Consider the following 27300-nt stretch of genomic DNA (forward strand, 5'->3'; position numbering starts at 1 on the left):
CTGTTTGATGTTACTGTACTGTTTCATGTATTGTCCCCCCCTCTATTGTACAGCGCTGAGCAAACCCTTTGGCGCTATATAAACTAGATAAATAAATAAATAAATAAAATAACACAGAAATAAGTCCTGCTGAACTCTCAATTTAAATCATCTAAATACATTTCAGGGTCACCAAAAAGGTGTCTGAAACCTTACATTCGTTAGAAAAGAGATGCCTCCTGAGTAGAAGAGCCTGTCCCGTGCAAGCATGCACCCTTGATCTCTGTGTGGAGGCAATGGTCTCTCTGCAGAGATCCAACAAACCTCTTGTGAAGTCACACCTAAAGCTGTACAATCAGCAATTCTCTTGCTCCGTTCTGGTTTGACAACTCTGCTCTGACTCCATAGGTGGGATGTGAAACCTCTGCAGAGAGTCCACTGCTTCAACACAGAGAGCAAGGGGTTCTCCAGAATTGTGGCATGGGGTAGGAATTTTCTCAGGCTGTGGATGTTTTCCAAAGAAAGCAAACTGTAAGGCTTTGAAACCAGAGACTCAGCACAATCACCTAATCAATATACAATACACTATATAAACTATAAGTCTTTGCGTATACAATAGTGAAAAAACCTTAGCGCAATCACCCTAAAACAGTGCAAACTAATGAAAGCAGAAAATATCTAAAAGCTATATATAACTAATGTTAGTACTGCTGCTCACACTTTTTGTGTTCCCACAAAAAACAAACAATAAGTAGAAGTGAATTCACTTTATTATATGATTTTATGTGATATTGCACGACACATGGGAATTTATCACTAGGAGGATTTGGCACTGCGTGGCATTGAGTCACTTATATTAATAAGTCTTTGCATACCTTTAGGCCCCACCTGAGCCTTTTTTTGTGGCTCGAAGCTCCAAAATGCTTAACATCCACAATTGTATTAGACTGGTGGGTGACTATTCACATATAGTATGAGTGCTAAGATGCGTGTGGCTTGAAGCCTGAAGCTCCAAAACCTATATGAGATACTTTTGAGGCAGATTTGGGTGTTTTTGGCCCCCTAGACTTCAATGGGAATGCCTGAAAAAGTTTGAATCAAGCATTTTCAAGTGTTTTTGCAGACCTTTTTTTCCAGACATATTTCAAGAATTATTGAGTCTTTAGCTTCCACCAGTGTTTTCCATTTTCTAAAACAAAAGCGCTTGAACACACATGTGACACTTGAAATGTGCTTCATAAAAACGCTTCTATATGCACATAACAATGCTCAGAAAAGGTTAATTGAAAACCTAAAGCCTAAAAATTGCTTTGCGCAGATGTGAATGCAGCCTTAGTTTTCATGTGCCTGGAATGTATTTAGCTAAATATAAACTGAATGTTCAGTTGGACTTTAAACAATCATCAAAGGAAGGATAATTTCAATTAAGGGGCTGGGCAGTTGAAACACATGTCTATAATGTTTTTTCCTGATGAATGGTTTGTAGAATAATCCCATTAGTCCAACTGAACCTTCCTGTACAATATGTTTTCATGGCATGAGAAAAGCGACATTAACTTTCAGATCCTTCAGTCCTGAGCACTTCCCAATCTCCTTTAAATTACACAACACTAGTCATGACCACCCTAAGCACACCCCTTCTTTTAGGGCTCATGAACATGTCACTGAAGATGGCTGCTTTTACAGGTGTTTGAGCTTTTTTTTTTCTCTGTTTCAAAATGCTCCTCCACGTTAGATTATGTGTCCATGAACACTATAGGAGTTTACAGGAGTTTAGAGGCAGGGGCATTTAGAGGCAGAAAACAAAACACCAAAGTCGCAATCAGGTAAGAAGCTTTTGAGCTCAAGCACACGTTGCTCAAGCAAGCTGTGTGCACATTGATAGATTCTAATGGCCAGAATAAATTAACATTATGGCCAGTAGAATGCATTAACATCAGACACATGTGAATGTGCGGTGTTTACTGCATTTTTCTGCTGCTATACCCCTGTAGCACTACCCCCTAAGGAGTTGCAATAGTTTTTGGTCCTACACAGTTAGGCAATGCACATTTTCACATCCACTTGCATCCAGGAGTCAGTAACCGGTCCTTAAGCTTGTTCTGAAGTTTTTTTTAGGGAATGTAGAACTTGGATGGGGTAAGGGGTGTACAGGATACCTAATGGAAATGAGAAACTGAGGACAACTTCCTGAGCTATGTACAAGTGGTTACAGCAAACAGTCTCTTTTGGAGAGCTAGCCAGCTTCTCCTGCATTACCACCCCAGACCCCAGATCCTCTATCTTTTTGCCTGGAGGAATCCCTGGACAGGGTATCCAGTGTCTGCCACATAAAATGGTGAAACAGTCCTGGGTGGCAGGCTAAACCAGTTTCCCACTAGGGTGCCTCCTATCTGGCTCAGGGGGTGCAGGTCTATTCACTTAGTCCATCTCCTGTGTTGCTGGTGGGTCGATGGCTGCTGCTAGGCCTTCTAGTTGGGCCACTTCTTCCCTGCCACACAGGTGGTCCTTTCTCTGGGAGCTGGTGAAGTCCTGAGTTTTCCTCCTTCCCAGGCTCCTGCATGGAGGTGAACTCCCATCTGGGCTACCTCCCAGGCTCCTGCTCCTCAGCCTCACATCCTCCTCTTCCACTCAAACTCCTCTCCAGCTCTCCTCCAAATCTCCTCCTGCTTACCAGGCTCTGTCACTTTTAAGGGTTGTCCTGGCCCTTGTCAAGCCTCTTGTAGGGGATTGGCCAGGAACCCTCAAATGTGCAAATCAGCTACTCCTCAGATCCACCCACTGGTTCTAGATCTTTCTCCAAAGTTCTAGAGTAGGGGAAAATTCCAGAGGGCTGGTTCGCATTGCCTCTCAGCTTTGACACAAATTTAACCTCCGTTGCACTATTGCACCTGGGCTGCTACTCAGCCCCTATTTACCAATTGAAGCTAGAGCTCCCCATAGCTAACTAGGAAGGTTCTACACTCCTGTAGGAGAAAAGGCATCATAGAGAACAGAGTGTGTATATGGCCTTAAAATAAAAACTGAAATTTGCCTTGCAAGGGAAGTTATTGGTTTGAACAGCAATGTGTGGAAAGGATGAGGTATATAGGTGGGCTGAAAGGTCAAACTCTGCCTCATTTTTTTTAATTAAAAAATATCCTCAAGGTGTGGTAAAAAATAGAAACAGAGAAAAGTAACTGCAGAAAAAAAGACCAAGTGGCCCATCAAGTCTTCCCATTATTTATTATTTATACATTTATTTATTTATTTTTTTTGTAAACTTTTTTTGTCTGAGTATAGATCTATGTTTGTCCCAAGCATGCTTGAAGTCACTTACTGTTGACTGACTCACTACCTCTGCAGGAAGTCTATTCCAAGCATTAACTACCCTTACCTATCAACTTAAGCTGCAATACACATCTTTAATCTGGAGCTGCCCCCCATGGTAATCTTTTTTTCACAACAAAATATCCTTAGCCTTCAACCCAGAAAACTGAAGCCATTCTGTGAGTGTATGGGGTCATGGACCTGCCTCCTGAAGAGGGCATCAAAATGGCTGCAAATTACATCATGGAGGAAAACACAATTTGGACAAGAGGCAAAGAGGAAAAGGACCATGAATGTCATGTGACCATACTGAAGATTTCTATAAAGGTAAGTATACAAAAACTACAGCACAAGATACAGCCTGGGTGACCCTAAGGGATGAAAAAGGGGTCAGATGGGAGGTTATCTCCAGAGCCCAAGGTTGGACTTTATTAGAAACCCGAGCTTTGCCAGTGCAGGTCAAAGCAATATGACTCACAAAGAATGTATAATTGAACTATCTAGAGAGTATTTTTGAATATATATGCAGATGTGTTCCTTACATTGATCCAGTAGTCCCTGTGTATTTAATAGCTAAGCAGATATGGAAAGCATGTACCCATAGATGTTTAGTAGTTGTGTTCCTATACCTTATAAAGGACACCAAAACCATCACAGATGTACAGTGAGATTGTAACCATCTATCTACTTTAGATAACAATTTAAAATGCTCCAGTGTATTCAGTTATTATCTTATACAATCCTGGCCAAACTTTGTGAATACGGTGGATCTTATGTGAGCTCACACACATTTACATTTACATCTCCAGGTTCACCAAAACCTAAAATATCAGCTATAGATGTATGAACCTTTAAATAATAATTATTCAGCAGGCTTTAATGATTTGCAAAATAACAAAGGGAAATAAGGCTGGAAGAGTACCTTTGTAGCTCCTTGTATGGCTTTTCTGATGACCACCTTTATGTGTGGAGCATTATTTGAAGGAGGGTGAGTGTAGACATCAGCCCGGGTAATCCCTTTCCAGGTATCTCCTTCTGGCCACCCCAGATCCAACATTGGGGTAGGGACATCAGTTTTTCCAGGCCAGTAACTGATACTCAGATCATCATCCAGCTCCGTGTCATCCTCACACTCCATTTTTCCTAGCTGTGAATCCACTGCAGAATTTGTTATGGAAATGATTTCCTCTCTGGACAGAAAGTTCCGCATTACTTCTTTTTTTAGGTAGCTTTGAAAGTCATTTTCTCCAGAGCTTAATAGTTTTTCCAGGGCAGCCCTTTGCTTTTCAGAGTAATAAAATTGGGGACTTGACTCAGTAATGTCCACAAATTCCAGGTCATCCTCAAGGCACTTGAGCTGAGAGCTTGCCATCTTCAAAAAAATGTTTTCCCCAATCCTTATCAACAAACTATTTAAGAATAAAGGTTGGCTTGTCTATTTCCTAGGACTGCGACAACCTTGAAGTTGTAACAAATATATCCTCTACATTGATTGCAATGGGGCAGCTGCAAATGGATAAACAGTATTAGAATACTGATAGTAGAGCACATTGCCGTCTATATACAATACTTTTTCAATGGACACATTATAATTGATTAATGCTTTACCAGAAATAAAAAAATACTTTACTGCAGATATGCATTCAGAATTTTATTTTGCTTTCTAAATGCAACTAGTATGTAACAGACTGGCTTGCTAGCAGCCACTTGCACTACCCTATACAGTAAAAGCTGAACTCCGAGGGAAATGTCAAATCTACCTTTGCAGTAGGGCTTACCCCACATTGCATAGGTTAAATGCTAATTTTTCCTAGGGTACCATTAGAATGCCTTTGACTTACCTTGTCCCTAACTTCCATAGGCTTCCTACTCTTTGTGCTACCAGTCCTCCTTTGGTGCTCCATCCAGGGATCACACTCTGTTATCAACACACACAGTGAAGGACTCCCGTGTTGTAAGCAAAAATGCTAAAGTCCACCCACAACCTGGAGTGCCAAAGGGAAAAGTAGAGTGCAAAAAGGAATGGAGTTTGAGATAAAGTAAGTAAAACTGCTTTTTAATGGTACCCTAGGCAAAACAAGCCTTTGCACTGGGAGGTGGGGCAGCCCCACTGCAGAGGTAATTTTGACATTTCCCTGGAGATCAACATTAAACTCAGGCTGAGAGAGGGAGGAGCACCAGGTACCAAACAGATGTGCTGCATACACAGTCATCTTCATCAGTGTGCTTTTAATCCCTTATTGACAAATCATGAGGCAAGCTTGCGTTTTGACCCAGTGTTGTTAACCAAGTTAGGCCACTGGTGTGCACTACTCTATGCACACTACAAATCCCACAGTCCTAATATAGTCCATAGTTCATCTCGGATATGAACAAGAGTGGGGCCATAGATAATGAACTTAGCCACCATCTAACAGGAAGTTAGGTCACAGCAGGAAAAAAAATGGTATTTGAAGATTTGGAGGAGGCTCAGAGCAAGAGAAAGTACTTTTTTGTATTAAAATACATGCTTGAGTAAAATTTCCTTTTTTTAAAACCAGAGTTTAGTGTCACTTAGAACACTGCCAAGTACTTATGTTCAGAGCTGCTCTCATAGGGCCAGAAATAGTTGATCAGAGGTCTTTGGATGAGCCAACCCATGCTCACTAGCTTAGGCCCTCCATAGGTTGGTTACTTCTCTTTGTAATTGAAGGTAGCAGATTCCTTTCATGTCAAAAAACAATTACGCTATTTTAGATGTAATATGCCAATAATTATCAACTGAAAAAACTAATGGTATAATATAGAGATCTGAAAAGAAAAGAAATCATAGGAAATATGGAGGATTGGTATTGTCAGGTAAAATGTCTGGATGCAGGTATATGGATAGCATTATAATACAAGGTAACACAGGCTAGTCATAGACATTACAGAGTGGTCTGACATGTAGGACTGGTCACATTGCATTCAGGCTTGTTCATCGGCTGTCACATACATATGATTGAGTTTGAATTTTTATTATATGAAGGCAACTGGGAGTCTGTCACCAGACACCTCCAGAATCCACTTATCAAAATTACTGATTATTACTAATTATTTTTTTTTTTTTGAACGAAGGAGCCTTTGATGTTGACCACAGACACAAGTTTGTCACCTGCTCCAGTTGAATCTGTACAGACTGGTTGACTATCAATGCATTTCTATATATCTAGTTAGTCAGGTTGGAAAAAGGCACAATTCCATCTAGTTCAACCAATGGGAAAAAATAAATAAAAATAATAAAAAAATAATATACAGAATCCTATACCCACAGTTGATCCAGAAGAAGGCAAGACATAAAGCATGGACCAACATACTCCAGTCTTTATCTATGGGTACCTTTAAGACATTTAGAACAAATAATTAAAAATGCAGAGGCCCATAGCATTACCTTATATGTTATTGTTCTAACTGATCTAACTTAACTAATAGGTGAAAGTCAATTTGGTTGCTGATCTGGTTTCACATGTCCACTTCAGTTTGAACTACCCTAAAAAATAAAACCCAATGTGACAGTAATTGCTGCAGAAAATACCAATTATTACACATTTTTATAGAACAAATTACATCATACACATAATTAGTGATCTACACATTTCAAGGCTATTACTACCATATAGTAGTACTTCCATACTTGATTGTGTTCCATTTCTGACTCTTTGCAGTTACAAAATGTCTTTACTGTCACACTTAGATATGCTCTGGGGCAATTATAATGACTGTTTATCTGATCTGCTTTCCGGGAAAACATGTTCTGTTAAGAATGTACCCAAGATTATTGGGTTTCTAACTCATTTTTAAACAGTTTAACCACTTCAAGTCTGGACACTTTTACCTCCTTCCTGTCCAGGCCAATGTTCAGGTTTCAGCGCTGTCACATTTTGAATGACAATTGCGCAGTTATGGAATCCATATGAATTTAGCATTTTTTTTGAGAAACATAAAACTTTATTTTGGTGGTATTTATTCACCACTGGGATTTTTATTTTTTTTTACTATATAAATGAAAAAGTCCAAAAACTTTGAAAAAAAGTGTTTTTCTTATAACATTTTGCAAATAAATAATCTTTCTTCATAAATCTTGGCCAAAATGTATTCAGCTATCTTTTTAGTAAAAAAAAATAACCATTTTTTTTTATATTATTATTTATGTTTTTTTTTAACATACGGTCACCCTAGCAGTACAGTGTCACCATAGTGACATTGTACTACTTGTGGGGGGTGATGAAGATTTTTTTTTTACACTGATTGCTTTTACACCCATAAAGGCTGTAAAAGCAATCATTTCTCTTTCTCTCTGACTGCATTCTTGCAGCTATTGAGAAATACTGTGAGAGTTGTGATTGGTCACAGCTTGTCACATGGTATAAGGCTGTTGTGAATAGCCTTGTACCATGTGACCTCTGTGATCATTCACAGATTTCACAATTAGTAAGCAATGATGTCAGCAAGTGACATCTTGTTTACTGCTGTTCGTGTGGTCACTGATTGGCCAATCAGTGATCACACGATTGGGACCTCACACAGAGGTCCTGTACAGCGATCGGTGTGCCGTGTGCTCCCAGGGAGCGCGCATAGGCTGAAAATGCGGGCGCAGTTTATGAATGGCAGCCCACTCCTGCACTGCTCCCGTCCGGCCGTTTATGTACATGGGCCGGACAGGAAGTGGTTAAGGTGACTAAAGCTGGCCGTACACTATTCGTTTTTTTTCCTTTAGGCTGGTGGTCTACACAAACAAGGGGATGAAGGAATCCCTTTCACTGGGACATTGTATTACATATAATTAAAGCAGATCTCACACTACAAAGCATGGTCCACTTATTTATTCAGTTTTTTCCCTCCATAGCAAGACCTGTCAGCCTCCTTGTGACAGCAATAAGATTAAGTTAAAAAAGAAAACATTTTTTTGGAATTAAAGTTTAATCAAATAAAAAAGCAAAAAATATTAAAAAATCCCCCTGCCCCCACAAGCATACCCATATGTACAAGTTGGGTGCACTTATGTACAAAAACGATTGTGCCACAAATATTAGGTATCGTCATGCCAAAGTGAGGGTATAAATTTACTCAAGGCAACTTATATATTTTACAAAAAATAGTATTATATTGTGTTTACACTAAAATTAATTTGAATATATTTTTTCCAAAAATTAGGTTTGATGAACAATTGCACTATTATCATACTATTATGTGACATAAAACATTGCTACTGCCATAATTTTATTCCACAGGACCTCTGCTTTCAGAAAATATATAACGTTCATATTCCTGATATGTGCCTGCTGTATCACGTACCAATGAAGCACAGGGGCAGCTAGGGGGAGTTCTAGTTCTAATTGTTAGTCAGAGGCTGATTAGCAGCCTGGTTCAACAGTCAGAGGGTTCAAATTTCAGTCAGGGGCTGAGAGGCTTTGCAGACCAGCTCTCTGATTCTTCCCCCTGCTCTAGAATTTTGGAGAAAGTTCTAGAAGCAGTGGGCAGAGGTAAGGAGAGGCTGATCTGCACTTATGAGAGATCCTGGCCAATCTCCAACAGGAGGCTTGGCATGGAGCCAGGACAGCCCTGAAAAATGAGAAACAACCGACAAATCTGGACTGAAAGAACAACTTCTCCAGTGCTTCAAAGGGGTAAATGCCAGGAAACAAACCAAGGAATCAAATATGCTGATGGCCTAGGAACAGGGTCTTGATGGTGCAGCCCTCCTCTGACTGGTGGATCAACCAATAACTAAAAATAGAAGCACACAGGGAGTGAAAATTTTTTCGCCCCGTGTGCTTCTCTTTCTGAAAAATGAGAAAACCTGATCAGCAGCAGGAGAGTTCAGGTGAAAGATGAGGAAGTGAGGCTGGAGAGCAGGAGACTGGGAGGGGGCCCAGATGGAGAGGGGCTCACTTACAGGCAGAAGACCTTGGAGGGAGAAAAATTCAGGACTTCACTGGCCCCCCAGAATGTGGACCACCTACGCAGCAGGGAAGGCTTGGCCCTGCTAGAAGGTCTGGTAGCAGCCACCAGCCCACCAGCAGCACAAGAGAAGGACTTAGTGAGTAAACCTGCACCCCCTGGGCCAGTAAAGGGAAAGAGGCACTCTGGAGGGAAACTGTATTAGCTTTTTACCCAAGACTTTTCACACTGCAGTGGCAGGCACTGGATCCCCTGCCCAGGGATTCACCCAGTACAGCTGGATAAGGAGAGGATTCATCTAGGGTCTGCATTGGTACTACAGGAGAGGCTGGCTAGCTCTTCACAAATTACTTTATGATGTAAAGACTTCCATCTCATACACCCCTTACCCCATGCAAGTTCCAATTCCCCCAATAAAACTTCAAAACATAGTCCAAGGACTGGTCACTGTCTCCTGGATGCAAATCTGAATTAAGGAAATGTGTATTGCCTGGCTGTGCAAGACTATAGGGGGACCCAAAACTTCAGCGACTCCTATGGGGGTAGTTCTACACTTGTATAAAAATACATCCTGTTCTCTTTGTATTGTTTTCTTTGTGTGAATTCACTGGTGTTCCTGCCAGACCCTCTGATTCCCTATTAAAAACTAACCACACTAGGCATGAGGGCACAGTGTGGTCAGTTATCTAGCCAGACTGGGAACTCAGTCTGCTCTTCTCCAATAATCAGACTTGTGCTGAACCCCCTCCCCCCCCGCACAGCCATTGACTGGGAAGATACGTGTGCTGCTGTTTCTCCTCCCCCCATCCCTTATGCAGCTGAGAACAGAGGGAATGTGATCACTTATACAAAAATTTAAAAAAATATTTATAATGTGTTTATTTCTATTTATACACAAATGTTTTGTCTTTCATTGCTATTTTAAACTGAATGGGTTGTTTTACATGGTGAAGATTTACATATACTCTAAGTAATTTTCTGGCTTAAAATGTGCATTTCACATGTGTGCAAAAAATGAGAAAATTGCTTTATCAGTGAAAGATTTAAATACTTACACTGACCTAGGACAACTAGATCAGAAAATCTAGAGAAACTTCAGAAGTCCTGATCTACATACCGTATATACTCGAGTATAAGCCGAGTTTTTCAGCACATTTTTTGTGCTGAAAAACGGCCCCCTCGGCTTATACTCGAGTCAACGTCTGCAGATGACATGCCGTCCCTGTCATCTGGACACACCCCCGGGATCAATCCTCGCCGGTGATTGGCCGCCGGAACTGTAGCTCAGGAGAGGCACACAGGTGCCCAATCACCGGTGAGGAGGTAGAGCTTGGAGAGGAGGAGCCGAGCGGCACCGCGAAGATCGAGCGAGTGAAGAGGAGGAGAGCGGCCGGAGAAGGAAGACATCTGACCGGTAAGTGTGTACCATGGAAGAGGGAGGGAGCGAGCGAGCCCAGGCTGGAGCAGGGGTCACCAACGATGGGGCACTATTCCTCCCCCCACTGACACCAACCATGGGGCACTATTCCTCCCCCCACTGACACCAACAATGGGGCACTATTCCTCGCACACTGACACCAATGATGGGGCACTATTCCTCCCCCCACTGACACCAACGATGGGGCACTATTCCTCCCCCCACTGACACCAACGATGGGGCACTATTCCTCCTCCCACTGACACCAACGATGGGGCACTATTCCTCCCCCTCGGCTTATACTCGAGTCAATAGTTTTTCCCAGTTTTTTGTGGTAAAATTAGGTACCTCGGCTTATATTCGGGTCGGCTTATACTCAAGTATATACGGTAATTGTTTTGATCAGTGAATTGAAGCAAAAGAATCAATGTGACAGCCAGATAACTAGCACTTTCAAAAAGCAATGGAAGCCTCCATGTTTCCCACATTACGGATTTCTGTTAACCACCTCCCGTCCGGCTGTTGTATTTAAACGGTCGGGCGGTGGTAGTGCAGGGTTGGGTGGCCGTTTATAAACGGGCTCCCTGCCTCCTGCTTGTGCTTGCTCTCTGGGAGATCGCAGCACTGCAATCCGGTGCCCACTGTGTCCTCTGGACACAGTGGAATGCCGATCGTTGTACGGGACCTCTGTGCGAGGTCCCGATCATGTGATCACTGATTGGTCAATCAGTGATCACATGCAGAGTAGTAAGCAAGATGTCACTTCTGACATCATTGCTTACTACGTGTGAAATCTGTGAATGATCACAGAGGTCACATGGTACAAGGATATTCACAACAGTCTTGTACCATGTGACAAGCTGTGACCAATCACAGCTCACACAGTAGTTCTCAATGGCTGCAAGAATGCAGCCAGAGAGAAGGAGAAATGATTGCTTTTACAGCTAGGGTGACAGTATATATATAAAAAAAAACAAATACATGAATAATAATATAAAAAAATAAAATAAAAATGTAAAACAAAAGTTTAAAAATTATAATTTTTGGTTATAAACTAATTTGTTTTTTTTTTTTTTTACTAAAAAGATAACAATACATTTTGGCCAAGGTTTATGATAAAATATTATTTATTTGCAAAATTTTATAGGAATTTTTGGACGTTTTCATTTACATAGCAAAAAAAATAAAAATCCCAGTGGTGAATAAATAGCACCAAAATAAAGCTTTATCTGTCTCAAACAAAATGCTAAAAAATTCATATGGGTACAGTGTTGCATGGCAGCGCAATTGTCATTCAGAGTGTGATAGCACTGAAAGCTGAAAATTGGCCTGGACAGGAAGGGGGTGAAAGTGTCCGGACTCGAAGTGGTTAAAGTAGAACTATAGGCAAAAAATTTTTTTTTAGATTTTGGATAGAGCAAGGGGTGGTTATAACCCCTGTAAGATTTTTTTGTTCACCATTTGTGTCCTAGATGGGGAGATTTCCAAACAGGAAGTGAGAGGAAAGCCCTGCAAATGAAAGGAAGGGTCATCAGAACTAGTGTCCCCATTGGAAATCCTCCCCATTACATTTTTGGGGGCAACCCAACATTTGGGATTTTCTATTATTTTCACTCACAATGATAATGGTAAACAGGACAAATAGAGAGGGTGAATCTCCCTAATGAGGACACAGACAGCAATACAAACCTGACAGGTGTTCTAACACGTCACCACTGTATCAAAACTAATGGAAAAATTTTTGCCGTTTGTTATACTTTAAAGTGTACCTAAAGCCTATCTAAACATTTTTCTTAATTTTGGAAAACTGTGCAAAGGTTAATGCTGTCCATGTTCCTGCTGGGGAATTGAATGGCAATCATCCATTAGAGACATCCACTCTTATATCAGCTGTCTAAGAGGGGTTATCCCCTCTCTTTTGAGAGATTTCCACTCATTCCCTGTTGTGTATCTGGGAAAGGAAGGAAATTCTCCCTGTGACAGACCCAACCGATGAAGAAGGTTAGAAACGCGTCAGCTGAACTGAGTGTCTACCCCCACGATGGGACTCGCACTGGCTCCCTATCTCTGAAGTCCCTGTGAGGACTTACATGCCTGATTTTATTCGCTGTTTGTGAGTACCTTTCTTATTAATAAATTTTTGTTTACTGAGGTAATGCACAAGGTTTGTGCGCTTCTCGTTTTTGTTTTGCTTTGTAGTGTTGGTCGGGCTTCCCCAGCCTTGTTTGGAGCTGCACAACCTTTGATGCACTGGTGGTCGCTTTTTTCCAGTTCTGGTTCCATCTATTTGCCATCCGCCTGGGTCCTAGAGCGCAGAAGAAATCGTGTTTGGTCTACAGACCCAACTGGGACAGGGGCTTTTGGAGGGGACTGCAGGCTAACCTCTTGCCTACTGGCCATGGCCCTGGCAGCTGAGGGGGTTCTACTCTTTGGGAGGTGTGTGCCTGGGGGGACCTTTGGAGTAGTTTACTTTGGATTCAAATCCATGTCTCCCCAAAACACACAGACTCTGAGAACTGGAGGACCAGGATGCATATTTGGGGTCTCTGTGCCCAAACCAGCATTGACTGCTTCAATCCCCCCCCCTTCCTAGATTCAGATGCTCTAAGAAGATGTTGATATTATCATCTCAAAATAACCTGATGCTGAGGACTCTTGCTCTAATCTGTTTATTAAGGTGTTATGTGTTTACTGTCTTTCTACCATTGTGTGCCTCCTAGGTGAGCAATCCCATTGTTAATTGAGTTAATTGAGTCACCTATTGTTTCTGTCTGTCTGCTAGTCCTCCTGATGATGTGATTAGTATTATGTCCTATTTACCTTGTTACCACACCATTGTGGGATGTTTATACTAATGTATAATAGTTGTTTATATTGTTCATATGGGGACTGCCCCTATTCCTGAAGTGTATAAAAATCGCTAATTCTGTTCAATAAAGTAGTTCCAGTTGCACCTGAGCTAGTGCCGTCGAGTTCTTGGGTGCGATGCTCAACTATAATACCTTGGTTTGGTGTCCCAGCGGTGAGGAAACAGTTCTCTGACGGAATCACCCAATCAGGGTGACAGGTGTTCTGTCACACACCCCAATGGGACAAATTGCACGAAAAATAACCTGATCAGGGGTTTAATCCCTCCCAACTCTATCTAAAAACAAAGCAATTGGCGTTACATAAATTTTTAATAACATTTGTGGGGCTTAGTAAATTAAACCTATTAGTTAATGCTGATAATAAAATGTCAATGTCAAATCCTTATCTTCAGTCTTTACCACATTTTGCAGAAATTGGTAAACAAAGGTAAGATGTAAATATAATAAATTGTACCCAGGAAAAAGCAAAGCAGTACCTGGACTGCCAGCTTACCAAACTAATATGAATATAATGCCATGATGCTCTTGGTGGTTATATGTAGTGAGCTAAATGCAGATTATGCGTGTTAGGTCAATAAGTGATTGTAAACATGCAATTATTTTGTCTTTAAAATAACAAATATGTTATACTTACCTGTGTGTAATGGTTTTGCACAGAGTAGCCCTGATCCTCTTCTTCTCGGCTCCCACACCGGCACTCCTGGCTCCTTCCCATCGCTGAGTGCCCTCATAGCAAGCCACTTGCTATGAAGGCTTTATGTGTCCATAAACACACAGAGTGTGGCTTCACACCAGTGGCTCCTGCTGCTGTCTTTAAGCCAATGAGGAGGGAGAGAGCCGCTGCTGTTCTTGTGCACATTTTTGGATCAAGACCAGGCTCAGGTAAGTATGGGGGGGGTGAGCATTGAAGGTTTTTTACCTTAATGCAGTTGACAGACTGACTAGTGATAGTTCCAAAGTACAATGTAATGCATCGTAATGTTTTACTATACAGCAGTCATAGTGCATAAAAATAAAATGCACAATATCACATGTGGTCCACGTAGTTAACTTGCTGCACATTTATTCACGTTAAAGTGATTACAAAGCAATGGGAAAAAAAGAATTAAAGCTGTATTAAACCCAAAAGCAAAAAGTAAAATATTGCAATTTACCAATCATTAAATGTAGTGACTGCATGTTTATTTTTTAGGCTTTTCCCCTCTGTGTTCTCCATGTGATTTGGTGATTTGGATGAAGCAGCATTGTCAGCCTCGGGGAGTAGAGTGTTAGATGGACTAGCAGATTTACATACACTAACACATTGAAGCTGAACATCAGGCTAATACTAAATAATCAGTTACAGATAACATTTTTTTTCTTTTTGGTGTAAAGGTTTTACTTACCTAAAAAGAAAAGCTGATAATTTGGCCTGCTCCCAGAAAAACAACTCACCAATAATGGTAGGGGGAGAATAAGCAGAACTTTCACTCTTAAATTAAGTTTCATTTTAAAAATTGTTAGCCTGCAGTAGGCTTTCATTTGTTTGTTGACATGTCTGTCTAAAGTTGTTCATACACCAACAGAATTTCAGTTGAATGTTTGTATGGAAATGTTGAAAAGCTGAAAAATCTTTCATGAGAGCATTCCATAGTACCATTATGAACTAAAAAAAAATGGAATGAAAACCCTGTAAAATGTCATTCAATTGCCATGCCAATGCTTACAATTCTGCATTCGATTCAGAATGCACATATGCATTACAAGTACGTTTTTTTTCCGAAGGAAAAACACATTCACATTGAGACTTTTTTTAGAAATATTGATTTTTCCTTGTCATTACAGTCAAAATTGATTGTTGATTTGACCTCACTTACTATTGGAAATGTAATGAACGTTCTGCAAACAAGTTTATTTAAACAAACATGTACTGGTGTATGGCCAGCTTAACTGCTTCCCAACTGAACTATAACAGATATACTGCTACAGGGCAGCACGGGTGCACAAAATCACGTATATATACGTGATTTTGCATTTCCAGGTAGGTGATGCACGCGAGACACGCGCACGCCCTACCTGCGCCGCCATTCGCTGGCCACGGCTGTCAATCACTGGGTCCCAGCCAGAGATATTTACTGTACCTACAGGTAAGCCTTATTTAGGCTTACCTGTAGGTACAAGTAAGCAGATAGACTTTAAAGTGGATGTAAACCATTACCGAGTGAAGTGACTGGCCACAGGTGATACACAGAGATGAAACAAATCCTCCTACAAAAGTTGTACCTGTTTATCTGCAGCTGTCTTCGCTTGCATCCATTCAAAATGTAGAAATTACACAGGATCTTTCAGCTCTGAAAAGGGGGAGCTGAAGTTACCACCAGTAAGGAGCACTTTGAGAGGTGATTGGACATTCAGACAGTCCACAGAAACAGAGCTGAGGCTGTCAATCAGCTGGAGATACCTCCCTCATCATCATTTTTCTCTTGATGTCAAGAAGTGGCCTGGTCAGAAAGGGGGGTAAATCCTCAGGAGGGCAAGTGGTTAAGGCTATCCTTTTACAGGGTGTTTTAGTACAACCTGAACAGTGTCACCTTTTTAAAGAAAGTGTAAAAATCTCCTATTATTATTATTATTATTATACAGTATTTATATAGCGCCAACAGTTTGCTCAGCGCAGTACATTATAATGGGAGACAGTACGCGAGACAGTACAGTAACAATACAATTCAAAATACGAGGGGTTCGAGGGCCCTGCTCCTTGGAGCTTACAATCTAGGAGGGAGGGGATAGTGGTACAGGAGGAAATAGCTGTGGGGGATGGAGTAGTAGGAAGAGTGGAGGAGATCGGCAATTAGCTGAGGGCGGGGTAGGCTTCCCTGAAGAGATGGGTTTTCAGGATGCGCCTAAAGGTGAGGAGAGTAGGTGATAGTCTAATGGATTGGGGTAGGGAGTTCCAGAGGATGGGGGAAGCCCTGAAGAAGTCCTGGAGACGGGCAAGGGAGGAGGAGACCAGGGAACTAGAGAGTAGGAGGTCTTGTGAGGAGCGGAGAGTACGTTTTGGGTGGTATTTGGATACCAGATTGGTGATGTAGTTTGGGGCAGTATTATGAACAGCTTTGTACGTCAATGTTAGCATTTTGAATTTTATCCGTTGGGAAATCGGAAGCCAGTGGAGGGATTGGCAGAGGGGGGTGGCGGATACGGAGCGGTTAGTAAGGTGGATGAGTCTGGCCGCAGTATTCAGGATAGACTGAAGCGGGGATAGCCTGCGGTGAGGTAAGCCGGTGAGGAGGGAGTTACAGTAGTCAAGTCGTGATATAATAAGGGCGTGAATGAGTTGCTTAGTAGTTTCCGGGGTTAGGAACAGACGTATTTTGGAGATGTTGCGGAGGTGAAGTCTACATGAGTTTGTCAGCGATTGGACCTGGGGTTGGAAAGACAGATTGGAGTCTAGGATGACACCTAGTACTCTGGCTTGCGGGGTGGGACTGATGGTGGCGTTGTTGGTCATGATGGAAAAGTCGGGAGGGGGGGCGCGGGCTGGGGGGAAAACTAGGAGCTCGGTTTTGGAAAGATATAGTTTGAGGAAGTGGAGTGACATCCAATCCGATATGTCGTTCAGTAGGCTTGTGATATGGGTGGAGACTGAGGGGGTGAGGTGAGGGGTAGAGAGATAGATTTGCGTGTCGTCGGCATAGAGATGGTAGTTGAAGCCATGAGAGTGTATCAGTTGGCCAAGGGAGGAGGTGTGGAGAAGAGGGGGGGCCTGAGGACAGAACCTTGAGGGACCCCAACAGAAAGAGGGAGTGAAGGGGAGGTGGCAGCGTTATAGGTAACACTGAAGGAGCTCTGTGATAGATAGAAAGAGAGCCAGGAGAGAACGGAGTCTATGAGGCCAAGGGAGTGTAGTTTTTTGAGGAGGAGGGGGTGGTCAACCGTGTCGAAAGCTGCAGAGAGGTTGAGGAGTAGGAGCACTGAATAGTGGCCATTAGCTTTGGCGGTTAGCAGGTCGTTGGTGAGTTTGAGTAGGGCAGTTTCGGTGGAGTGTAGGAGGCGGAAGCCAGACTGTAGGGGATCAAGGAGGTTGTTGTCGTTGAGGTGGGAACTCAGGCTATTATAGACTAAGCGCTCTAGGAGTTTGGATGTAAATGGCAGCAGGGAGATGGGTCTAAGGTTGTTCAGGTCGGTGGGATCCGGGGAGGGTTTTTTAAGTATGGGAGTGATGTGCGCGTGCTTCAGAGGGGAGGGGAATGCGCCAGTAGAGAGGGAGAGATTAAAAATGTGAGTGAGCGAGCGTAGGATGGAGGAGGAGGGTTATCGTAGGAGTTGTGAGGGGACAGGGTCAAGGGGGCAGGTGGTGAGGCGGGCTTCAGAGACCTTAGTGACCTCTTCAGTGGTAGCAAGGTCGAAGGAGTGGAGTGTTGAGGGAGTTTTAGTGTGAGGAATGTTAGGTGGGGTGGAAGTCTGGGCAGTGGCAAGATCAAAAGAGAGGAGTGTTGAGGGGGTTTTCATGTGAGGGATGCTAGGTGGGGTGGAAGTCTGAGCAGTGGCGATGTCCCTACGAATTGCATCGATCTTGTTTTTGAAGTGGTTAGCAATCTCGTGGGCGGTGAGTGAGGTACTGGGTGGAGGTGGGGGCGGAGAAAGTAGAGAGTTAAAAGTAGAGAAGAGCTGGCGAGGACTGGAGGAGAGGGTATTAATGAGGGTACAATCTCCTAGATTGTAAGCTCCAAGGAGCAGGGCATTCCTATCCCTCTTGTATTGAACTGTATTGTTGCTGCATTGTCTCCTTTATATTGCAAAGCGCTGAGCAAAGTATTGGCGCTATATAAATCCTGTATAATAATAATAAAAAGAGCATCCACTGGCTCATCAGCAGATAATAATGTTACAAAGGCAATTCAGAAAAAAAAAAAGTTATACTGTATATGCCATTTTTACCTTTGCCCCTAGTTTCACAAATTTTATTGGCTTATTACAAGGGAGGGGTTTGAAAAGGGAAACATATAGCTTTATTGAGAACAATAAATGTTTAGTGAAGGTACAGTGACAAACCTAAAGATAACCAGCTTTCGATTGTTACTAGCACTATGCACAGAGATGTGAGCTTTGTGTTTAATCATTAACAGGAACAATTGAAGGGTGGAGAGCAGTTAGACGTCTAGCATATCATTGATAGTTAATAGTTATTATTACTTACTATGAGCACTCTCATAAATGACAATATAAAAACAATTAAATACTCTACATACAATGAGCATAACAACTGATGGACTTTCCTATCTACTCATATATAAAAATGAACCGTAATTAAAAAATTGGCACTAGGTAGCTTTGTGTGTTAACTTACTTTTAAATGCATGTCACCTTTGTGAACTGTGTCATTGAGATGTGATTCACTCATTCCAATAGGATTCCACTCTTTCTATTACATTTTATAATGACTCTAAAAAGGTTTCATAGCTGGGCCTGAGTCATCTCACCAGAATGTATTCCAAATCATCTATTTTGGGTAAAATTACTCTTTAAACTATATTAATTTATATTTTTATTTTAATTTGGGTTGAGTGAGAAGGGTTAGAACCTCTGTTAGGTTTTCAGTTTACTAAGGAACCTGACCCCCTTAGGGAATTGACCTTTTCTGCCTGTACTGGAGACCATTTTCACTCAGAATGTAATGAGAAATCCAAGAAATCCCAAGCTATTTTCCGGTTGTCAACAGAATAGAAAGAGAGGGAACAAATTGTGGGGACATTTCTGCCAATGCCAACTACTATGAGGGGATTTGCCCTCATTTTAGAGAGGTTTCTTTTCACCTGATGTTGTGTCGGTGGGACAGAAAGTTCTCACAGCAGTGAACAGTCTTCACAACACTGTTTTCCTCTTTCTTGTCCTAAAATACTAATTTGCTACTCTATTCAAAACTAGAAAAGGTTTGGACTTTATATATTTTTTAAAAGGCTTTCAGCGTGGTCATTTGAATGTGCATGAATCAGGTCATACCTTAATGATATGTATTGGTCATATGTAGAACATTAAAAAAATGTGCTCAATTAAGATGCTTAAATGTAAATTAAATAATTGAGTTCAAAATAATAGTAAGATAATTACCTGCCTGGCCTGTTCATGGCTTCCATAGGGCCTATTTAGTGTCTGAAATAGGAACCATGTTGCCCCACAGCAATGAATCCGGTGCAAGCTTGTCCTGACTTGATGCTGTGGGCAGCAGGCAATTCTTACTTCAGTAGCTGTCATAGATGGGGCCACCGTGTTTAGTTTTGTAGTGCATACTGTACCTGTGCACATCTGTGTGTCCAGTTTGGTTGATATCCAAGCTTTGTCAAGAAAAACAAGACTTGAAAAAGCAGTGTAAGCAGTTACTGGCAGACACTGAATAGATGCTGTATAATCCAGTTAAAGCTGAGTTCCATCCAGAAGTGAAAGCTCGGTTTATCTGCCTCTTCCGCTGCCACATTTGGCACCTTTTGGGGGGAGCTGGTACCTGGTTTTGACCCTCCTTCCCCCACAACCCTCTAGGACATGTCCCAGAGGACTGCAGTTCATTCACAAATAGCAGCGCATTTTGCGTATGAAACCGGCTGTGAAGCCTCAAGGCTTCACTGTTGGTTTCCCTTAGTCAAGATGGCGGCGCCAGCACTCGACAGCCGACTGAAGAATCGGCTCAAGGTGAGGACACTGCTGGATTCCTGGACAGGTAAATGCCCTAATATTAAAAGTCAGCAGCTACAGTATTTGTAGATGCTGACTTTTAATTTTTGGGAGGGGGGAGCGGAACTCCTCTTTAAGGCTCAATGACTGGATAGACCAGGGGTTAAGAAACTTTTTCCACATTGAGTGTCAACTTACAAGCAGTGAACAACCAGTGAACAGTGTGCTGTACTGTAGTTGTATAGTTTGTTTTCAGTGTTTGCTCTCATACTTATAGCTAATGGCAACTCAAACTCATAGGTCCAGCCACAATTTATTAGGCCTACTTCACACTAGCGGGGGCTGTGCGGCCTGCTTTTGCGTGGGCATGGCTGCCTATTCATTTGAATGGGCTGCTGTGCCCGCATTTTACGCAAGGAAAAGGTGCATGCACCTGCACGGAAACATAATGGAACGTAATAGTGGAACATTGTTGGAACATAATGGTGCTCATAGAGTACTATACAGGCTTATTAAAATTATACATAACCCCATTCACTTAAATCTCTTATTAACCTTACTGTGTTAAATTGATATTAAAGGATAATTATTTTTAAATTAAAATAAAAATGATGCTATACTTACCTGCTCTATGCAAAGATTTTAAAGAGCACGGTCCCTTTTCTCCTCCTCTGGAGTTTCCCTCCGGCGCTGTTCGATCCTTCCTCCAAGTGCCCCCTTAGCAAGCTACGTGCTAAGGGGCACCACATGCTAGTGTGCTGCCAAGACTGGCTGTGTACATCCATAGATGCATACAGCACCAGTAAGCCACTCCCCTGCTCCCTCTTCACAAGTGTTTGACTGACCGCAGGGGGAAGTTATGGGTCCCGCTGCCTCCTGTTAAACCAGGAAGACCGGGGAGCGGTGCTGCAGCTGGGACAGCGCTGGATCGGTGAGAGGAATCAGGTAAGGGTTTAGGGATGGTGGAGGACAATTAGTGGAGCTTTTTTACTTTAATGCAGGGAATGCATTAAGGTAAAAATATTTGACTTTAGAACCACTTTAATATCATTTCAAAGGCTATTTCAATCTTTTTCCATTTTCAGCTTTATTTAAAATAATACATGGTGATCCTGCCATAAATGTCCTCATTCAAGCACGTCCTTTACTTCCTGTCATAGGGTGACAACACTCTGCCTCAGTCTCCCAATTACATGCTTTCCCAAGGGAGATTACACTTGTCCATTCTGAGGCACATTGCGTAGGCATGTCCCACTGTTGTTACCATCAGGCAACCCACCCAGAGAAAGGCTATGCAGTCATTGCTATGGTGCATGCTGGTATTCACGCAACTGCAAAGGCTCCGTGAGATCAGCATTGTTTACAGTATATGCTGAATAACTTTAAAAAAGGTAAAAACAGTATTGTATTTTTTAAAAGCTTGGCAATGGTTTATAATATATAATGCTTTAGCAAACTAGATGTCATTCAGTAAGGGTTTACATGTGTGCACTTTAATTGCAATGTAAAGACAACATGTTTTTGAGTGACGAATCCAAATCATCTTTACTCAGCTGTCTGCAGTAAATAGTAATCTGATTGGTTCCTTTTCTCACCAGTAAAGCTCTTTGCCACGTTTTAGTAAATAACGTTTAAAATAAACATTATTTGAACTGCTAAAACCTGAAAAACAACACCTTTTTTATTACCCAGAACAATGGCTCTTGTATGAAAGCTGTAAACCATTCTTTGCTGTTATATGGAGGGATCTAGAGTAGGGTTCTACTTCTCGTTTATCATGAATGGCTGTTCTGTATATAAGGAACTTTATTTTGCGTCATCTTATCTCACTTGTGTGTTCAAGCAGGGGAAGTTTACACTAAACATCAGCTCAGAAGCCCATTGCAAGACCTGAAATAACTGACAGTGCCAAAGCACTAAAACAGTCCATAAACACGAGATAGAAAATAGATATCAGATGATTACCTGACTACTGAAAGATGATCTGATTATTGGAAGATAATTTAACCAGCTGGTTTGCACATAAAACATGCATGCTGGTAGCATATACACAGCTATGTGAATAGCACACATCGGTTAAAAACTTTTGTGCTTGGGTGAATATCTTTTATCTCTGCAAAGATCTTCCAATATGGCCTGCTGTAGTCGTTGGTATGCCATTCACATGTTTTCATGGCAGTCCACAAATGTCATATGCCAAAATAGTATAGGGCAAGGGCTGTAAGAAGCAACAAAGCAGCTTGCACAAGAGATAGTGACTGCCAATGTCACAGTACCACATGTACTGTATATAAAGTGCAGCGCTAAAAAAATATGATGAATAATATAGATATCGAAGGAATCATACTAAAACGCCTAGTGTAAAATAAACACACTAGTACAAAATGAATTACATATAGCCCAGTGAAACAATAAACAAATGAAGTCCATCCAGTGTATATTAGTGCTAATGTGCAGCACAATAACAACGTGACAAAGTTCAGTCCAAATGGTGAACAAATATGTGTCAGTGACACTGAAAGAGACAGCAGCAAAGTGTCCAATTCCAAACGGTGCTAAAGGATCCAGCGGACATTCCACCACCACTATGCACTCACCAGAATGCTACTGGTATAGTAGCAGTAATTGTTGAGCATTCAGATACAATGCTCAGAATCTTTGGCCAAAAAGACTTGTCCTAGGAGAAAAGCTCACCACACGGAGCCCAGAAAGCGATATATAGTGTAGTAGTTTTATTAAAATGGATAAAAAACAATCCACGTGGAAAAATAAACAAGCATGGGTGAATTCACATACCAAGATGGCCATCACTCCGAGTCACGGACATGGTGGTGTGAGGTCAGTACGTAGGCTCCACCCTTGGGAAGCTCCACCCTTGGGAATTCACATACCAAGATGGCCGCCGCTCCGAGTCACAGACATGGCAGCGTGACATCAGCACATAGGCTCCACCCTTGGGTGGAGCCTACATGCTGATGTCACACCACCGTGTCTGTGACTCGGAGCGGCGGCCATCTTGGTATGTGAATTCACCCATGCTTGTCCACCCATGCTTGTCCACAAATGTCATATGCCTAAACAATATAGGGCGAGCGCTGTAAGAAGCAACAAAGCAGCTAGCACAAGAGATAGTGACAGCCAATCTCACAGTACCATATGTGTATAAAGTGCAGTGCTAAAAAAATATGATGAATAATATAGATATCAAAAGGAACATGGCGGTCTGATGTCAGTACATAGGCTCCACCCTTGGGAGCCTCCACCCTTGGGAATTCACATACCAAGATGGACGCCGCTCCGAGTCATGGACACGGCGGCGTGACGTCAGCAACATGCTGACGTCACGCCACCGTGTCCATGACTCGGAGCAGCGGCCATCTTGGTATGTGAATTCACCCATGCTTGTTTACGTCTCCACTTGTTTTTTATCCATTTTAATAAAACTACTGCACTATATATCTCTTTCTGGGCTCCGTATGATGAGCTTTTGTCCTAGGACAAATCTTTTTGGCCAAAGATTCTGAGCATTGTATCTGAGTGATCATCAATTACTGCTACTATACCAGTAGCATTCTGGTGAGTGCATAGTGGTGGCAGAATGTTCACTGGATCCTCTAGCACCGTTTGGAATTGGACACTGCTGCTGTGTCTTGCAGTGTCACTGACACATATTTGTTCACCATTTGGACTGTACTTTGTCACGTTGTTATTGTGCTGCACATTAACACTGATATACACTGGATGGACTTCATTTGTTCATTGTTTCACTGGGCTATATGTAATTCATTTTGTACTAGTGTGTTTATTTTACACTTGGTGTTTTAGTATGATTCCTTTGATATCTATATTATTCACCATATTTCTTTAGCGCTGCACTTTATACACACAAATGTCATATGCCAAAAAACATTTTTGTCACAATCAGGAGACATAAGTAGCAAAATCCTTAACTTTCCAAGTCCACCCAAAACCTATATTTCTCTTATAGTTGGATTGAAATCTTCACTGACCTCTTACATCTCTTGGGGTCTTCAGCAGTGGGATCTGCTCTTCAGAGCATCCAGCTCTGTTCCCCCAGCCCTGCCATGGCTATTAAAGGCCATATGAGGATGCCTTATATATTCCTCCTGCGGTATTATCAGCTTTGTAAAATAAATGAAAAGCAGCAAGAGTAAGATCTATTCATAAAGACCTTCTTATAATGGCCAGGCAGAAGGGGCAATCTAGGCTTTCAGGTGCACCAAGCTTGGAGTCCCTGAAAGATGTAAAAAGCTGCTTGTCTGCATTCCCCAAAAAAGGAACCAAAAGGTAACCACTTAAAGTTGATATATCCTTCTATACATACTGTAACAATTAATAAGGGATTACATAAGGCAAATAAAACACATCGGTTACATTACCAGTGCACTATCAAACAATGTACCTGTATGGAGTCCTCGTCATTATTTCGCTAACAGTTTAGAAGCACTTTCATGCTCAGTTCTTGGCCATAAATCTTCAAGGCTTTTTCCTTTTCATGTTGATCTTTTGCCATGGCTTTCATCATAGTACAATACAAGTTACTGTCTGCTGCTGTCTTCTGAAGATTCTTAAGCAACAGAAATTCACAAGCAAAGAAGAGTCTTTTTCAGACCTAGATTGTGTGACTGAATCCAGGTACATGAAATGTTTTGGATGGCTCCTCTAATGATTTTTCTGGGAGAGTCTGTGAGAAAGGTAGAAGCATAGTTCCCAGTAACAGGCTTTCCCTTTGTCGCTCTCCACCTGCTCTCTCCCTGCCTTTGTTCTTCCTGTCATAATGCCAGACACATAAGACTCACCAGCAGGTCATGCGGCGTACCTGTAGCAACCAGGAAGCATTCTCACCTTAAACAGATCAGTTGACTTATTTGCAAGATAAAGATGATAACGCAGCCGGAACTAGACGAGATGGACCTTAACTGGAAAAGAAGCTAGCCGAAACTCTTGATTTTAAAATTCTTTTTCAGTTTATTTTTGGAGAGAATTTACTTGGTGCTTTTTCTCGTCTACAGAATTTACAGGACCCATAACACCAAAATATGAGCTAGCTTATTATTATTATACAGTATTTATAAAGCGCCGATAGTTCGCTCAGCGCTGTACATTACAAAGGGGGACAGAACATGTGACAGAACAATAACAATACAATGCAAAACATGAGGGGATTGAGGGACCTGCTCTTTGGAGTTTACAATCTAGGAGGGAGGGGATGGTGGCACAGGAGGACATAGCTGTGGGGGATGGAGTGGTAGGAAGAGTGGAGGAGGTCGGCAAGTTAGCAGGGGGTGGGGTAGGCTTCCCTTAAGAGATGGGTTTCAGGGTGAGCATCAAGGAGAGGAGAGTAGGTGATAATCTGATGGGTTGGGGCAGGGAGTTCCAGAGGATGGGTGACACCCTGGAGAAGTCCTGGAGGCGGGCATGGGAGGAGGAGACCAGGGCCTAGAGAGAAGGAGGTCTTGTGAGGAGCAGAGTGTGCATGCTGGGCGGTACTTGGATATTAGGTCAGTGATGTAGTTCGGGGCAGTGTGGTGGACAGCTTTGTATGTCAGTGTTAGGATTTTGAATTTGATCCGTTGCGCAATCGGAAGCCAGTGGAGCGATTGGCAGAGGGGGGTGGCGGAGATGGAGCGGTTGGAAAGGTGAATGAGTCTGGCTGCTGTATTCAGGATCGACTGAAGCGGGGATAGCCAGCGGTGAGGCAGGCCAGTGAGGAGGGAGTTGCAGTAATCGAGTCGTGATATGATGAGGGAGTGAATGAGCTGTTTAGTGGTTTCTGGGGTTAGGAACGTGCAGATTATATAAAAGTGGTATTAATAGTGTTCGCAGCTGAACACATCTGAGATAAAGCAGTGCAGGTTTGGTTACACCAGTGATTTGGGGCAATTTCTCTAACTGTAAATGTATCACAGCCTATAGTTAAGTTGGCCATAAATAGATAATTTGGCTAATTTTGACAAATATTTTTTAATTATTCAAAGCAAATTCAATGAAAACGAACAGCATAGGAGCATCATACATGCAAACAAAAATACTGATGACACTTAAAATAGGGGATATCTATGAAAGTGGTTTTCCAACTTTTTGGAACTCTGAAGGTGATCATTTCGAGAAATGGTTTCATTTAAACAACCCTGTAGCATACTGGATAAATACAGTCTTTGACCCTTTTCACATGGGGTGGTTTCTGTTCCAATTAGCAGAGGATCCTCTCACAGATCCCCTGCTGAGCTGAGCTGAGCTGAGCTGAGCAGAGTGGGCAGATGACAAATCCATGTCCACTCAGGTCCTGCAGAGCAGACATAGACAGAACCAGCTCTGCTCTAGGGGGGCCCGGGTGTAATTGGGCTCGGCTGTCCGTTTACACTTGACTATCCTCCAATCTGATCTGCCTAAATGGAAGAGGACATGTAGGCAACTTGCCTGTTGCCCCAGCTCGACCCTGATGGAGTTAATACTGTGTTGTCATTTCCCAGGCTGGCTTTTGCAGGTTTTTCTTGGCCCGATCCACTGGTCCTGTGTGGCTATAAAAAGGACATGGGCACGTGTGAGATGGAGCCGTCAGAGAGCCTGTTGGGTAACTGTACAGTCCTGTGCCTGTGTCCAGCTACTTGCCAGCAGCTTGGCAAGTGCCATCACGGGCTATGGACTTCACCTGAGCAGGTGTGCTGGGGCAGCAAACAAGTTAGGAATTAGTATAGGGAAAGACTGTTATCATTTTCATCTGCCATAATTAAGTTCTTCAATAAAGTGTCCAAAATTTGCCTTTGCCTGGTCTTAAGTTATTCAAAAGATGTGTATGTAAGTAATTGGCACACATGTGGTTTCCAGGCTTGGTCAGTAAGCACATTGGAGTATGAAGACAGCTCTGCAAGAGTGTCAAGGTCATACCTTTCCTCAGGGCTTGTGCTGCTCCATATGCTGGCATCCATCTTAGGTGTCTGCAAAGCATTGTGGAATCCTTTATGCTTTCAGCCCACTGCGGCTCCTCCCCCAGGAGGTGGCGGCTTATCACATATAAGTCTGCTGGTTGTAGCTGTCCATTGCATTCATGTCCTGTCTGTTGCACAGCAGCAAGCTCCTGTTTAGTTTCTCATTGCTCTCCTGGATACCGACTCGGCTTTGGCAAGACTCCTTCCT

The 27300-nt window shown here is 42.3% G+C and overlaps 1 protein-coding gene across 1 annotated transcript in view; it reads right to left on the reverse strand.

Moving 5' to 3' along the window:
- The window catches only part of SACK1E (scaffolding CK1 anchoring protein E), a 90707-nt gene extending 65781 nt beyond the window's left edge, over positions 1 to 24926 (reverse strand). Inside the window, exons 1-2 of the mRNA XM_089690968.1 lie at positions 24566 to 24926; positions 4211 to 4794 (exon numbers count right to left, since the gene is read on the reverse strand). Coding sequence (XP_089547094.1) covers positions 4211 to 4660 — 450 coding nt within the window. The 5' untranslated portion in view covers positions 4661 to 4794; positions 24566 to 24926. The remainder of the gene's footprint in view (positions 1 to 4210; positions 4795 to 24565) is intronic.
- Positions 24927 to 27300: the final 2374 nt, after the last annotated feature.

The sequence above is a fragment of the Staurois parvus genome, unplaced genomic scaffold (genome assembly GCF_062004578.1).
Source record: "Staurois parvus isolate SC_StPar_1 unplaced genomic scaffold, SC_StPar_1.0 ptg000548l, whole genome shotgun sequence".
Lineage (NCBI taxonomy): Eukaryota > Metazoa > Chordata > Amphibia > Anura > Ranidae > Staurois > Staurois parvus.